Source organism: Nicotiana sylvestris, chromosome 2 (assembly GCF_000393655.2).
Source record: "Nicotiana sylvestris chromosome 2, ASM39365v2, whole genome shotgun sequence".
NCBI lineage: Eukaryota > Viridiplantae > Streptophyta > Magnoliopsida > Solanales > Solanaceae > Nicotiana > Nicotiana sylvestris.
This window is the reverse complement of record NC_091058.1, coordinates 12207327-12222266: the sequence shown is the minus strand read 5'-3', so window position 1 is coordinate 12222266 and position 14940 is coordinate 12207327. Positions and strand designations below refer to the sequence as shown.

The 14940-nt window shown below is 40.6% G+C and overlaps 2 protein-coding genes across 2 annotated transcripts; both read right to left on the bottom strand.

The window, feature by feature from the left end:
- Window positions 1-9040: 9040 nt before the first annotated feature.
- LOC138882596 (uncharacterized) lies at window positions 9041-10297 on the bottom strand. The gene is made up of 2 exons (XM_070163188.1): window positions 9497-10297; window positions 9041-9364 (listed from the first exon to the last, which is right to left on the bottom strand). The coding sequence occupies exons 1-2, from the start codon at window positions 10295-10297 to the stop codon at window positions 9041-9043; spliced, it is 1125 nt and encodes a 374-aa protein (XP_070019289.1).
- A 1794-nt stretch (window positions 10298-12091) lies between these two features.
- LOC138882595 (uncharacterized) lies at window positions 12092-14580 on the bottom strand. The gene is made up of 3 exons (XM_070163185.1): window positions 14203-14580; window positions 12590-14086; window positions 12092-12478 (listed from the first exon to the last, which is right to left on the bottom strand). Exons 1-3 carry the CDS (start codon window positions 14578-14580, stop codon window positions 12092-12094), a joined length of 2262 nt encoding a protein of 753 aa, XP_070019286.1.
- Between the last annotated feature and the right edge of the window lie 360 nt (window positions 14581-14940).

Genomic DNA, 14940 nt, shown 5'->3' with positions numbered 1-14940 from the left:
TTCTTGAAATTCCAAACTTACTGGGAAACATATGAAATGACTATCACATTCTAATAAATGTTTAATCATTTTATACTAATATTTAGGACAATTTTTTCCTTCCTTTTAGGTTTAGGAGTCCTATTTCCTATCTCATATTTTAATTATTTAGTAAGAAAACTTCATTAGGTAAATGTCGTATTCACGTTTCAAAGCAAAGCTAAACTTCAAAGTAAGTTCACGTTTTAACAAATTTTAAAAGTTTGAGTTGGATATTATAATTATTTCAAAAGTTTGTGAAGGATATTTTTGGAATAATAAATATTATTAGGGACAAGAGGATAAAATACTTGGTCAAAGATAGTTGGCTTTTAAGCTGGAAAAAAAAAGTTGGGATCAGCCAACTTGTGGCTTTTTTTAAGCCAGTTTAACTTTTTTTAAGCTATTTTCTTTTTTGTCAAACATTCCCAACATCTAAAAATGGCTTAAATGCTAGTTTGACCAGCTTTTAAGCCAATTCAAACATGCTAATAGTGTAGTAGAGTTTTTGCAGCAAGCAAAGATGACCTCTACTTGTTTCCAACAAATCACAAGGAGCAAGAGTAGCTCTAAATTGACTTCTTGGAAGAATAAAAGATGAAACTCTAGCTTGCTCTACATTTTCTCTCTTTTCCTTAGTATGAGTGTGTTCAGTTTCTTGTTTTTAAGGGTACTCTGTGTCACACCTCCTTTTTGCGCACCTACCCTGAAGGATAAATGCGTGAGGGAGTTTTTCCATTTTAAGTGACATTATTCGAAAATGAGATTATTTATTTATTTCAGAGTCGAAACTTGGGAAAGGTTTAGCTTTTGGTGTCCCAAGTCACCGATTTATCTTGAATCCCAAATCGAGAAAATTTTCGACTTTCCAAATAAATTCTGCGAACCAGAAATTCTAAGTAAGGAATTCTGTTGACCCGAGGGAAGGTGTTAGCCACCCACGGATCCCGTGGTTCTAGCACGATCGCTTAAATTTTTATAATGACTAAATATCTGATTTTAATACATGTTATAACTTGTGGGCTTTTATTAAGTTTAAACCGCTTTTATTATTATTTTTAATAGAATTGCAACGTCGTGAAAATGCATCTCGAACCACGTCGCAATCAATGCACCCATGGTTGTTAATACATTCCGACTCCATTGAGATTTGGACACATAAATGCGCACCCAAATTTAAGAATGTAATTTAATTAAAATCGCGCCTAAAGAGTCTAACGCGTTATTATCTTTGGGGAAAGCCGTGAAGTTCGCTAGATGGCTCATCCCGTATTCTAAGTATTTTTAATATATACATTTATGAGAGGCCCGCAGTTTGTGCATTTTTTTGGCGAGGCTCGTCTCATTTTATTTTTTAAAAGGGCAAACCTAAAAGCAACTATGATTTTTTTTTTGTCTCTAAAAAAAAAAGAAAATATCCTAATTAAAATGTTTCAGGTCTAATACGGGCCAAGCAATAGTTTTAAAATAAACGCGCCATTGGGCTCAAAAGTAAACCCGAAGAATATGAATTGAAACAACGGTCCATTAACGAAGATTGTTCGAGCGCGGGCATTAAAATTTGCCCAAACGAGAAAGGTATTTAATAGGCCCACTTCAAAACTTTTAATTAGCTACTGATCCTTGATTCTTACCAAACAGATTTCATATTAAAAGAAAATGAACGGCATGCTCAGTTATTTCACGCTATTGCAATATGCACTTGATAATTGAACGCATGGAATAATGATGTGTATCTATTTATTCCTACTAAAGATTGATTACTCAGCACAGGCTAACTAGTTTGATACTAGCTCGAACTATACTTACTAGTCTAATACTTAACTTGGGCTTGACGTATGATAACATAATCAATTACTTCACGCTGTTCTAACTGCCTGCTAATTTATTACTAACCATACAATCATTTAATGACGAACTACAAAAGAGGATCTAATACTTAAACAATCCAATAATTCACATGATCTAGCTAACTCGAAATCCATTTTTTCAGTCCAAATACAATCTCATACAGTTCATTTGAATACACCCTGGAGCCTACTAATAATCATTCATTACACTATCAATGTGAAACTAAACCAAGCTAATTGTTAACTTATCCCAAAATCAGGCAAAAAAAACACAACCAAAATCAGTCTAGTAGTTCAATATAGTTCTTGACAACATAAGTAATCTAATTGGAGTATTAAAACTACAACAATTCTTAATAGGTTCAGATTAACAAAAGTTCCTTATCATTGACTTTCTGGATCATTTATACACTTGAACCAAGATTCCACATTCAACTGGAGACAAGAGTGTACCTGGATTCGAGATTACAACGAAGAAAAAGAGTCAGTCGAGGCAGACAAGATTAACAGCAGCAAGTTGAACTCAACAGTCCCAAATTACGTCAAGTTTGAACCCAGAAACACATATAGGAACCAAGAGTGTTTTGAAAATCGAACAACACTACTTAATAAACCCAAAATCAACTGAACATCAACCAAATGGATCCCAGTTGAAAATCAGCAGCAATCTCATACACTGACCCCCCAAAAAATTGAAAGTGAACTCTTATATGTCTAAGAATAAACCCTTTTTAGTTTGATTCCTGAATTTGATTTCAAAGAACAAACTTCAAACTCAAAAACTCTCAATAGACTGATTAAAATCACTAAATATTCTGTGTTTTTTTACCCCTAAAAAAGGAATTCAGTCTGAATCTTTTTCCTCTTAATTTTCAGTCCAACCCCCCAGTCCAGTTTTTCTTCCCCTTCATTTTATAGCCCTCCTCCTCAAAATAAACAGTCTGCCCAGACATAAAGTATTTCCTAATCTGTCCTTTCCACCTTTTGTTGTCTAGGCATGGGTTTCTTATTTAAAAATCTCCTGAAGTTCAAAAATAATGCCTATCCTACTGTACAACAGGTTTCACTACCTATTTCCATGTGCAATCTCAGCTTTTATTATTTTAAGTCATCATACATCTGACTTCCCACCTTTAAAGATGTCAGCCAGGATGTATTTGCACTAAGATTCCCTCTTTTGATTAATTTAATGATTCACTACATACTCAACTGGCAGTCCACTCACTCTAAACCCCTTTTTTTTAGGTTTTCAAATCCCAAACTAAACTCTGAAATCTATATTAAAACTGCAGCTATAACCAATTCAAACTCCTAAATTCTGGATTGAACTTCAAACCAAAATCACATCAACAAACAAAAGAGCTTAGCAGAACATTGAAGCTAAAGCTAAAACTGAAATCAAAATTCATTGATGCTTAACAGAAAACCCAATAACAGCATTACCATGAATTAGAACACAAACCTATTGATCCCTCCAGGTCAAAATTCCAATCACCAGTGGCACATTATGGGAATGATTAATTCATAATTCCAAATTAAGCTAAATAGAGTGAAGGAAATCCTGCGAGTATACTGAACTTAACGAAGATTGATGAATATCAAAGAACAAAGAAGCCACACATCACATATATGGGACAACCTGAACCAATGCCATACATTATTTAAACAAAAACAACAAAAGAAACCTACTAAAATGGACTATGAAATCAAAGCCAGCATTAAAACTACTATTAGGTTTAACTAACTCACACATAACGAACTAATAAATTGACCAAACAGTTTACAGCATATAAACAACAATTAGAGAAAACTGGACCCAATAAACGGTCTGATGAGAAGGAGAGAAGTACTGAACAAATTAAGAAAGAACTTACTGTTCTTTTCTCGGATTCCAATAGTATGCCCTTTCGAACTTGAGTCCTAGTCAATATTATACGTCTATTTCATGAGAAATAGGCCTACAATACCGAATAGAAACCAATCGACCCTGAAGCTTTGACACGTCTTGAAACGTTGAAACCCTAGATCCGTCATTCGACATTTTTTACTCATGTTCGAGCCAATTTGGTTAGGGATTAAGGACGAGGAGGTAAAGGGGATTATTGGGTGTTAGTCTGGGGTCAAAGGGACAACTAGGGCTTGGAGGGGAGATCTTTGATTGAAGATTCGAGGAGATCCAACGGGATTTGAAGGAATCTATTGATGGTTTAGGGATGAGGGAAGCCTAGTGGTGGTGTGGTGTTGATTAGGGGTGGATTGGGGTGGTTTCATGGTTAGCTCGAAACTTCGATTGAAGATTCGAGAAAATGTGGGGTGATTCGAGGCAAATGGTTCATGGATTCGTGTTGTGGATGGGGAGATGGCTCAGGGGTGTCCTTTTGGTGGTCACCGGCGTTGTTGCCGCGGGTTTATGGTGAGGGGGTGGAAGGACAGCGCTAGGGTTCTTGGGGTCGTCTGGTTTGTTGAGAGAGACGAAGAGAGGGGGTAGCTTAGGGGGTGTGGGGTACGTTTGAAAGTATATAAATGTGATGGGTGAGTGAATCCCAGCCGTTAGATCTGATGAGATCAACGGTTTGGATCACTTCACTTATATAAAATGGGGTCGTTTTGGTCTCAGTGGGGGAACTGGGTCGATCCAGGAAAAAACGGGTTGGTTATGGGGTGAGGTCTTGGACCGTTGGATGAGGATGGATGAACGGTCGAGATTTACTAGTCTCGAAACGACGTCGTCTGATGCGTCTTTGAGAGCTGAGTGGTTTGGACCGGGTATAGGTCTCGTTTGGGCCTGATTTTAGCCCAAAAATGAAATGGCCCATTCCAATTTCTTTCCATATTTTTGTTCTTTTCCTTTTTAATTTCTAGTTTAATTCTGAATTTACCAAAATCCTAAAATAAATTATAAAACAACAATTATATTACCAAGACATTAATTGATTCTTAACAATAATTAACAACAACATCAAATATTAATTAAACAAAATCAACCATTAAACAATAGAGATGATAAAATTACCAAAATAATATTTTTTTGTGATTTCATTCCAAATATGATTTAATTAATTCCTAATAGCAGAATAAAATCCTAAATTCATACGACATATTTTTTTGTATTTAAACAATCACAGACAAAACTACAAATAACTATCCGAAATGCCACGCAGATTTTAAAAATTACGCACAAAGAAAATTTATTTTATTTTTTGATTTCTTTTGGAGTAATTGTCGTGAGAGCAATAATCACGTGCTCACAGCTGCCCCTCTTTGTTCGAAAACATTCAGGGTTTTCGTGCAAAGATAAAGTGAGCGGATACGAGCGATTTTTGTCTGTTTGACTACTCCGTGTGAAGCAATTTTTTTTTGAAAGATTTGACCGAACCTCTTCTTCGAAGGTTTCCTACATATCCTTGGCTAAAAAGGAATCAGGTCAATGTAGTTCGGGAAGTTTTGGAAGCTGGGATTACCATGGGACTGCAATTTTGCGGTTACTGCTGCTGCATGCTGTTACTACTGCTTTACCGACCTCCTTATTACACCAAAAAAGGGAAATCAAAGCTAAGCTAGCTATGCCTATCAGCTAATGAGTTACAAGATTCCTATATATAATTCTCTTGAAACTTGATCTTGAGTTTTAGCTAATTTTGCTGTAGACTTCGTCTGAATCTTGATGCTCAAACAAGTTATAGATGCTTGTTTCTTTCTGTAGCACCGAGTAAAACAGGATTGGCGGAGCTTTGTGACTTCAATCAGATTTCGAGCAATCCGTACCTTTGTTTGTTCTAATATTTGAGCTTATTTCTTTTTGTTCTTTTCTTCTCTCCTTTATTCTGGATTGAGACTCACTCCGTAGGTCATCTCGAACCCTGTGTCTCGAGGTCAGACCTATTCAGATACCAAAACAAACAAACGAACGAAATTTTCTGCCCCAGTTTTACTAGGAAAATTTTGTGAGTTATTCGCAATAAAAATCCGCGAAATCGATGAGGGGATTAGAAACCCCAAGTCTAAAAGGCGCAACTCAGGGATTGGAGCCCTAATATCGGCTAAATGAAAACGCTCAACTCAAGGATTGAAGCCCTAATGTCGGCTAAAGAAAACTCGCTCAACTCAGGGGTTGGAGCCCTAATGTCGGCCAAAGAAAAAAAAATGCACAACTCAGGGATTGGAGCCCTAATGTCGGCTAAGGAAATGCTCAACTCAGGGATTGAAGCCCTAATGTTGGCTAAAGGAAAAATCGCTCAACTCAGGGATTGGAGCTCTAATGTCGGCTAAAGGAAAAACCACTCAACTCAGGGATTGAAGCCCTAATGTTGGCTAAAGAAAACTCGCTCAACTCAGGGGTTGGAGCCCTAATGTCGGCTAAAGAAAAAAATGCACAACTCAGGGATTGGAGCCCTAATGTAGGCTAAGGAAATGCTCAACTCAGGGATTAGAGCCCTAATGGCGGCCAAAGGAAATGCTCAACTCAGGGATTGGAATCCTAATGTCAGCCAAAGGAAAATCGCTCAGCTTAGGGATTGGAGCCCTAATATTGGTAAAGGCGACTAGGGAATGGAGGCCCTATGTCTAAAATCTCAACTTAGGGATTGAAGCCCTAATATTGGTAAAGACGACTAAGGAATGAAGGCCCTATGTCTAAAATTTCAACTTAGGGATTGAAGCCCTAATATTGGTAAATGCGACTAGGGAATGGAGGCCCTATGTCTAAAATCTCAACTTAGGGATTGGAGCCCTAATATTGGTAAAGGTGACTAGGGAATGGAGGCCCTATGTCTAAAATCTCAACTTAGGAATTGGAGCCCTAATATTGGTAAAGGCGACCAGGGAATGGAGGCCCTATGTCTAAAATCTCAACTTAGGGATTGGAGCCCTAATATTGGTAAATGCGACTAGGGAATGGAGGCCCTATGTCTAAAATCTCAACTTAGGGATTGGAACTCTAATATTGGTAAAGGTGACTAGGGAATGGAGGCCCTATGTCTAAAATCTCAACTTAGGGAGTGGAGCCCTAATGTCGGCAAAAAAGCGAAAGATTGATTTTGGGGCTTCTAAACTATCCCTTTTTCTTCTTCTTATCTATTTTCTTTTTAATCATTTTTTTTTTAAAAATGCAGGAAAGGACTTCGAGGAGACTTCCCTTTTGGGTTGATTATTGTTGCTAAGACATTTCTAGCGCTTGCACATTTCTTTTTCCATTTTGGTTACACCTGCTTCTTGCACTGTTGCTTTGGATTGCACCTGTTTCAATTTTCAAACAAAGAACAATTGTTAGTTTGAAACGGTGGTCGGTTTTGTGGCCTTCATTGTTTTTGATCACTTGATCTCGGCCCAACTCTTTTGGCGAGAACCTCTGCCGCTTGCTGGCTTTTCTTAAAGATTGGTCTCTCTCCTAAAACCGAGGAACTCAACTTTTCAAAATTTATCATGACGGCTCAACCGTATAGGGCTTTGGCCCTTTCATTTTAATCTGCTTCTAGGGGCTTTTGACTTTAGATTTCTTTTCATTTTCAATAAATCTGATTTCAGAGCATCGACTATCATGGCCAGTTGGGATCAACTTGATGAACCCACTGAGGCTAGGTACTTTTCTTTGGACTTGGCTTTATTAAAAAAAAACCTGTAAAACCAATCTTGCCACCTTTTCTTCGTATTAGTTTCGGAGCAGAATTAGACCGAAAGGGATTCAAGGAAAAGTAAAGAAAGGACAAGAAAAAAAATGAACTTAAGGAGAAACGTCCCTTTTGGGGGAAAGAAGGACTTATCTGGGGTGCATGCAGACTTCAATAGACATGACATGTTTCTTGGACTGGATACCCGATATGCACAACTATCCAACTCATTGTGAAACAACATCTCCAAATCGAGAAACCTGGCTAGGACTCTTTCAGTGGTGGGGGTGTCTTCTTTTCGATCGACGGCGCCCTTTGTGGGTTTTCGCCAATCGACCTCTCTCATTTCTCTTCTCACCGTCGCCTGATAGTACTCTTTACGAGTTTTCCCTAACCAGGCTCTCTCATTTTCAATTTTTCTGCTCACCGTCGCCTTATGGTGCCCATGTGGGTTTTCACCAATAAGACTCTCTCATTTTATTTCTCTCATTTTTATTGCATCGAATCCAAGTAGTTGTGTCCTCTGATCCTTGAACATTCTTATTGATTGATCGGAAGGACTTGAAAGGATTTGGGTAAAAATGATTTGGATTGAATTACAACTTTGGAACCATTCAAACGGGATTATCGCAGGACCATTACAACATCTGCCCCAGTTTCACTTTTGAGGGAATTTGGATTTTTATTTTGGTGTGACTGAACCCCAAAGAGAGGCTGCCTACGTATCCTTTCGGAATCAAGTCGGACGTAGTTCAGGAAAACATTGTTTTTGATTTTGATTTTTTCTTTTGTTTTTCTGTTTTGTTTTGTTTTCTCTTTTCTCTTTTTTTTTTAAATGACACCTTCAGGTTCCAAAGAGGGTAATGAAAGAAAGGTAAACGGCTCAAAGGGTTAGCAAAGGATTGAAGTGTTTGGGGTAGCGAGAATGAAAGCCTTCGCCATCCCAATCGGATAATGTTATTGCTGCAGAATGATAAGACATAGTACCTTTTGACCGCATCTGCATTTACAACTGTTTCAGGATCATTTCCTTCGATATCGCCCAGATACAATGCTCCTCTCGGCAATATCCTTCTGATGACGTATGGGCCCTTCCAATTAGGAGCGAATTTTCCTTTTGCTTCCTGGTGATGGGGAAGAATACGCCTTAAAACGAGTTTCCCCACTTCAAAATTTCTAGGTCGCACTTTCTTGTTATAGGCACGATCAATTCTTTGTTGGTACAACTGCCCATGCCAGATCGCAGCCATTCGCTTTTCATCGATCAAGGTTAATTGTTCCAGACGGGTTTTAACCCACTCACTGTCTTCAATTTCGGCTTCCACAATGATTCGGAGAGTTCGACCTCGGCGGGTATTACGGCTTCCGTGCCATAAACCAAAAGATACGGGGTGGCTCCAATTGATGTGCGCACAGTAGTGCGATATCCCAACAATGCAAACGACAGCTTTTCATGCCACTGCCTGGAACTTTGAATCATCTTTCTCAAAATCTTTTTGATGTTTTGGTTTGCTGCTTCAACGGCGCCATTGCCTTTAGGCCGATAAGGAGTAGAGTTCCGGTGCATTATCTTGAATTGCTCACATATCCCCCCATCAAATGACTATTCAAGTTTGCAGCGTTGTCTGTGATAATAGTTGAGGGAATGCCAAAACGACAGATAAGATTGGAGTGCACGAAATCTACCACAACTTTCTTGGTGATAGACTTGAGAGTGATTGCTTCGACCCATTTTGTAAAGTAGTCAATGGCAACTAGTATGAATCTATGTCCATTTGAGGCTTTCGGCTCGATTGGGCCAATGACGTCCATGCCCCAGACAACAAATGTCCAAGGTGCAGACATGGGATGCAGTTCTGTAGGAGGTGCATGAATCAAAACACCGTGCACCTGACACTGATGACACTTCTGAATGAAACTAAAACAGTCCTTTTTCATGGTCATCCAGTAATAACCCGCTCGAAGGATTTTCTTTGCTAGAACATACCCGTTCATGTGGGGTCCGCATACTCCCACGTGTACCTCATGCATGATTCTTCCAGCCTCTTCTGCGTCAACACATCTTAACAAATTGAGTGCCGGATTTCTCTTGTACAAGACATCCCCACTCAAAAAGAAACCACTCGCGTGTCGTCTAATGGTTCTCTTTTGTTCTCCACTGGCTTGCTCGGGGTATTCTCGAGTTTTCAGAAACTTTTGGATGTTATGGTACCATGGTTGGGTATTTGGTGCTGCTTCAATTGTATCACAATAACCATGCCTTTCCCGAATTTGAATTTCCAAGGGATCTATGTGAGCATTGCCGGGATATGGCAGCATTGAGGCCAAAGTAGCCAGTGCGTCGGCTAATTCGTTGTGACAACAAGGAATGTACCTGAACTCTATTGACTTGAATCGCTTGCTGAGGTCTTCCACATGCTTTTTGTAAGGGATAAGCTTAACATCTCGGGTTTCCCATTCTCCTTGGGCTTGCCGGATAATCAGATCTGAGTCCCCCATGATCAACAACTCTTCGACATTTTGGTCGATTGCCATGTTTATACCCATAACGCAGGCTTCATACTCGGCGGTGTTGTTTGTACAGAAGAACCGAAGCCGAGCTGTGGCTGGATAGTGTTGACCAGTGGGTGAGATCAAAATTTCCCCAATTCCAACACCTTGTGGGTTTACCGCCCCATCAAAGAACATTTTCCAAACATGAGTGTCTTCAGATAGTGCCTCAGCTGAATTTACTTCTTCATCTGGGAAGTAGGTTCTCAAAGGTTGGTACTCATCATCAATCGGGTTCTCAGCCAAATGATCCGCTAGCACCTGGGCTTTCATTGTTGTGCGAGTGACATAGACTATGTCAAACTCCGTGAGCAAGATCTGCCACTTTGCTAATCTCCTAGTGGGCATTGGTTTCTGAAATATGTACTTTAAAGGATCCAACCTGGTTATGAGGTAGGTGGTGTAAGCTTGCAAATAATGCCTCAGCTTCTGAGCGACCCATGTCAAAGCACAACAAGTTCTTTCCAATAAAGTGTACTTGGATTCATAACTAGTAAACTTCTTGCTCAGATAGTAAATGACCTGCTCCTTCTTTCCGGTCACGTCATGTTGCCCGAGGACACATCCAAAATAATTTTCCAAGACGGTTAGGTACAAGAACAGAGGCCTCCCTGGCTCAGGTGGGACCAAGACTGGCGGATTCGACAGATATTCCTTGATTTTATCAAAAGCTTCTTGACATTCAACTGTCCATTTGATTGCCGCATCTTTCTTTAACAACTTAAATATGGGTTCACACATGGAGGTCAACTGAGCGATGAAACGACTGATGTAATTCAATCTTCCCAAAAAACTCATAACATCTTTCTTGGTTCTTGGAGGAGGCAAATCCCGAATAGACTTTATCTTTGTTGGATCTAACTCGATGCCCCTCCGACTGACTATGAATCCCAAGAGTTTGCCGGATGGTACTCCAAATGCACATTTAGCTGGGTTTAGTTTCAAATCATATTTGCACAGCCGCTCGAAGAATTTTCTCAAGTCCCGAACATGGTCGTCCTGGGTTTTGGATTTGATGATTACATCATCCACATACCTCTATCTCTTGGTGCATCATATCATGAAAAATGGCGGTCATGGCCCTCATGTAGGTTGCCCCGGCATTCTTCAGACCAATTGGCATGACTCTATAACAGTAAGTGCCCCAAGGTGTGGTGAAAGCTGTCTTTTCTGCATCTTCTTCATCCATCAACACCTGGTGGTATCCTGCGTAACAATCCACAAAAGACTATATTTCATGTTTGGCGCAGTTATCAACAAGGATGTGGATGTTTGGCAAAGGGAAATTGTCCTTGGGGCTTGCTTTGTTAAGATCTCGGTAGTCAACGCACACCCAGATTTTCCCATCTTTTTTTGGCACAGGAACTATATTAGCCAGCCATGTGGTGTATCGGACCACTCGGATCACTCCCGCCATTAACTGTTTTGTGACTTCTTCTTTAATCTTGTCACTGATATCAACTTTGAACTTCCTATGTTTTTGCTGGATAGGGGAATAATCGGGGTAGGTTGGCAACTTATGGACCACTAAATCGACACTTAATCCTGGCATGTCATCGTATGACCAAGAAAACACATCTTTGAATTCAAACAAAAGTTGGATCAATGCGTCCCTGGTTTTTTCATCTGTATGAATGCTTATCTTGGTTTTTTTGACTTCTTCAAAGCTACCCAAATTAACTGGCTCGGTTTCATTTAAGTTTGGCTTAGGTTTATTCTCAAATTGTTCCAATTCTCGATTTATTTCCTTAAAAGCCTCTTCTTCATCATATTCCGGTTCTTGGTTCATTATTTCGCAATTAGACAGCGTGTTTGGATCTGGGTATGAAGTCCGCAAGCATGTCATTTTATTTAAAGCCGCATTATTAGGACTGAAAGAAGAAATAAGAAAAAATAACAAAAATCAGAAAGAATGAAGAGAGATGAACGATGAAATATTAATTTCATTTCATTGAATTTTGAAGATAACAGGGTTCACATTAGTATTTAAAGACATGAAACTAAAAGAAAAATATCCGAGTTACACCCTGAAATAACTCGTGATACAGAAAAAATGGCAGGACAGGTCTACCGGGACTCCCGCCTGATTGGGAATGGCGTAGCCTTCCAATTCTGCAGCTTGGCATTGGGTCCTATATACAGCACCTCGGCGGTGCTTGAGCCCTCCCCTGGCTGGACCATGTGGGTTTCATATAGTATCTTTCTCATTGCCCCACAGATCTCTTCAATCTCTTCGGCAGTAAAGGCCTCATCTTCTTTTTTCTTCTGGTATTTTGGCCTGACAAATGTTCTGTAAAGATGCGGAACCGGCTGAGGCAAAACCCAAACATCATTCTTTTTATCATTTGCCCATCTTATATCAGCTGGAGTGGGTCGGAAGCCTACCCCGAAGGACTTTTCGACGGTGGGCAGGGTGATAAGTTCAACTATCCCTTGCAATGATTTCCCAAGTCCCTTCCCCAGTTTGAAGCCATGTCAGATCATTTCTTTGGCCACCATGATTGATGCATTAGAAAGTAAAGGTTAGGGTCAAGGTTTTCCTTCTTGGTACTGGTCTGCAACCACGATTTCAAAAGCCTGATAAACTATGTGCTCACTCCCCTCTCTTGCTTCAAGACATGGGACTGATGGGTCCCGATAAATTGATTGCTCATCTTCTTCGTGGACCACGATCTCTTGGTCCTTATGTTCGAACTTCACCATCTGATGAAGAGTGGAGGGTACAGCCCCCGCTGCATGAATCCATGGCCTCCCCAAAAGAAAGTTGTAGGATGTGTCGATGTCTAGAACCTGGAAGGTTACTTCAAAATCTACTGGGCCGATGGTCAGAATTAGATCGATCTCTCCAATTGTGTCCCTTTTGATGCCATCGAAGGCACGTACACAGACATTGTTGGGTCGGATTATTTTGGTCCCAATTTCCATGCGCTGTAGAGTTGAAAGTGGGCAAATGTCTACTCCCGAGCCTTCGTCCAACATCACCCTTTTCACGTAGTGCCCTCTGCATTTGACTGTTAGGTGCAGGGCTTTGTTATGTGCGGCCCCTTCTGAGGGTAAATCATTCTTGCTGAAAGTGATCTGGTTGATTGCGAAAAATCTTTCTGCCATTCTCTCCAACTGCTCTACAGAAATGTCAACAGGCACATATGCTTCATTAAGGGTCTTGATCAATACCTTCTGATGTTCGGCGGAGTTCATCAACAAAGCCAACAAGGAGACTTGTTCGGGAAATTTTCGAAGCTGGTCAATCATATCATAATCTGCCATTTTCATGTTTTGAAAGAAATCCTCCGCTTCTCCGGCACTCACGGGCTTCTTAAGTGGGAAGCGCTTTCTAGTAGCGTTGTTCACCTCTTCCAAATTGGAATACTTTTCAACAGGGTTATTTTCTTGAACTTCTCTTGGGATTTCTTTGCCTTTATAGGTCACCACCGTTTTATTGTAGTTCCAGGGCACATCAGTAGGATCTTTCATGGGCTTCTGTGGCGCGCGTCTAATAACCACGGGCTCATTCAGCCTCGATGGCTTAATTGGACCCCGCATCACATAAACCCCATTGGGCACATACATCTGGGTTGTTCTGTTAAGCTCGAATCTCCTGGGAGGACTCAATGTCATCTGCTTTTCTTTACGACCTTGAGGGATGTAGAGAACAACATCTTTGGGAGGCGTTGCCCCGGTCTCAACTTCAATTTTCTTCCCTGACTTTGGAGGGGTGGTTTCTTTATTTTTCTCCCCTTTATCTTGCTTCGAGACAGCTTTTGGTTTCTTTTCTTTGTCAGCAATGGCAATGATGGCCTTCAATGATGGGTCAAATTCCTTATCCTCACAAATCATTCCAATTACCGGCCCGTTGTTGTGGGCTGGCAGTGGGTTGTTGGTCACATTGGGAACATCTTCATCCCTCAACACTATCTTCCTTTGTTCTATCAAGTTCTCCACGGCTCTCTTCAGAGTCCAGCAATCATCCATGTCATGCCCTTCTGCCCCTGAGTGATAGGCGCATCGGGTACCGGCCTTGTAAGCGGGTGATGCTGGGTTTTGCCTGGTTTGAGGAACAGGCTGTAGTAGACCCATTTGAACAAGCTTTGGTAACAGGCTGGAGTAGGTTTCGCCAATTGGTGTGAAATTTGGCCTCTTGGGCGGTTCATGAGGGTGGAAATTATTTTGTGGAAGACGGGGGTTGTAGTGGTTTGGTAAGGAGGTTGGTTTCTAGGAAATGGAGCTTGATTTCTGTTGGCTTGTTGTTGTGGCCGGACATAAGGATGAGCATTCATGACCGAGTATGGCTGAAGAGTATAGGCCAAGTCTTGGTGAGCGTAATAGTGCTGCGGAGTCCTTTCTGAGAAAAGGGATCTGGGGGTACAGTTTCTCCTTGCATCCGACACTGCCATGAATGTTTCTTCCCTTTTATTTCCCTTTTCTATTCCTCCAGACCCACCCTGAATGGCTTGGGAGGTAGCTCTGATAGCGTATTGGATTAGAATTCGACCCGTTTTTAGCCCATTTTCAACCATTTCGCCAATCTTGATAGCTTCAGCGAACGGTTTACCCATTGCGAACATCATATTCTAGAAGTAGTCAGTTTCCTGAGCTTGAAGGAAAACTATGACCATTTCAACTTCATCCATCGGAGGCTTTACTCTGGATGCCTGCTCACGCTATTTAACTGCGTACTCTCGAAAGCTTTCTAAGGATTTCTTTTTCAAGTTTGTCAATGAGTTCCTATCTGGAGCAATATCAATATTGTACTGGAACTGCCTGACGAAATCTCTAGCAAGATCATCCCAGATGTACCAGCAGGATATATCCTGGTCCATGTACCACTTAGATGCGATGCCAACCAGACTTTTTCCGAAATAGGCCATGAGTAGTTATTCCTTTCCACCGGCTCCTCGCAACTGATTGCAATATCT

Excerpts from the sequence above, each read along its gene's own strand:
- LOC138882596 (XM_070163188.1), bottom strand. The coding sequence starts at position 10,297 with ATGAAAGCCCAGGTGCTAGCGGATCATTTGGCTGAGAACCCGATTGAT. Across the intron at positions 9,365-9,496 it reads CTGGAAGAATCATGCATGAG|GTGCACGGTGTTTTGATTCA; the intron begins GTACACGTGGGA and ends CATCAGTGTCAG.
- LOC138882595 (XM_070163185.1), bottom strand. The coding sequence starts at position 14,580 with ATGGGTAAACCGTTCGCTGAAGCTATCAAGATTGGCGAAATGGTTGAA. Across the intron at positions 14,087-14,202 it reads ACCAAACCACTACAACCCCC|CCTGTTCCTCAAACCAGGCA; the intron begins GTCTTCCACAAA and ends GGTCTACTACAG. Across the intron at positions 12,479-12,589 it reads TTTATCAGGCTTTTGAAATC|GGACTTGGGAAATCATTGCA; the intron begins GTGGTTGCAGAC and ends AAACTGGGGAAG.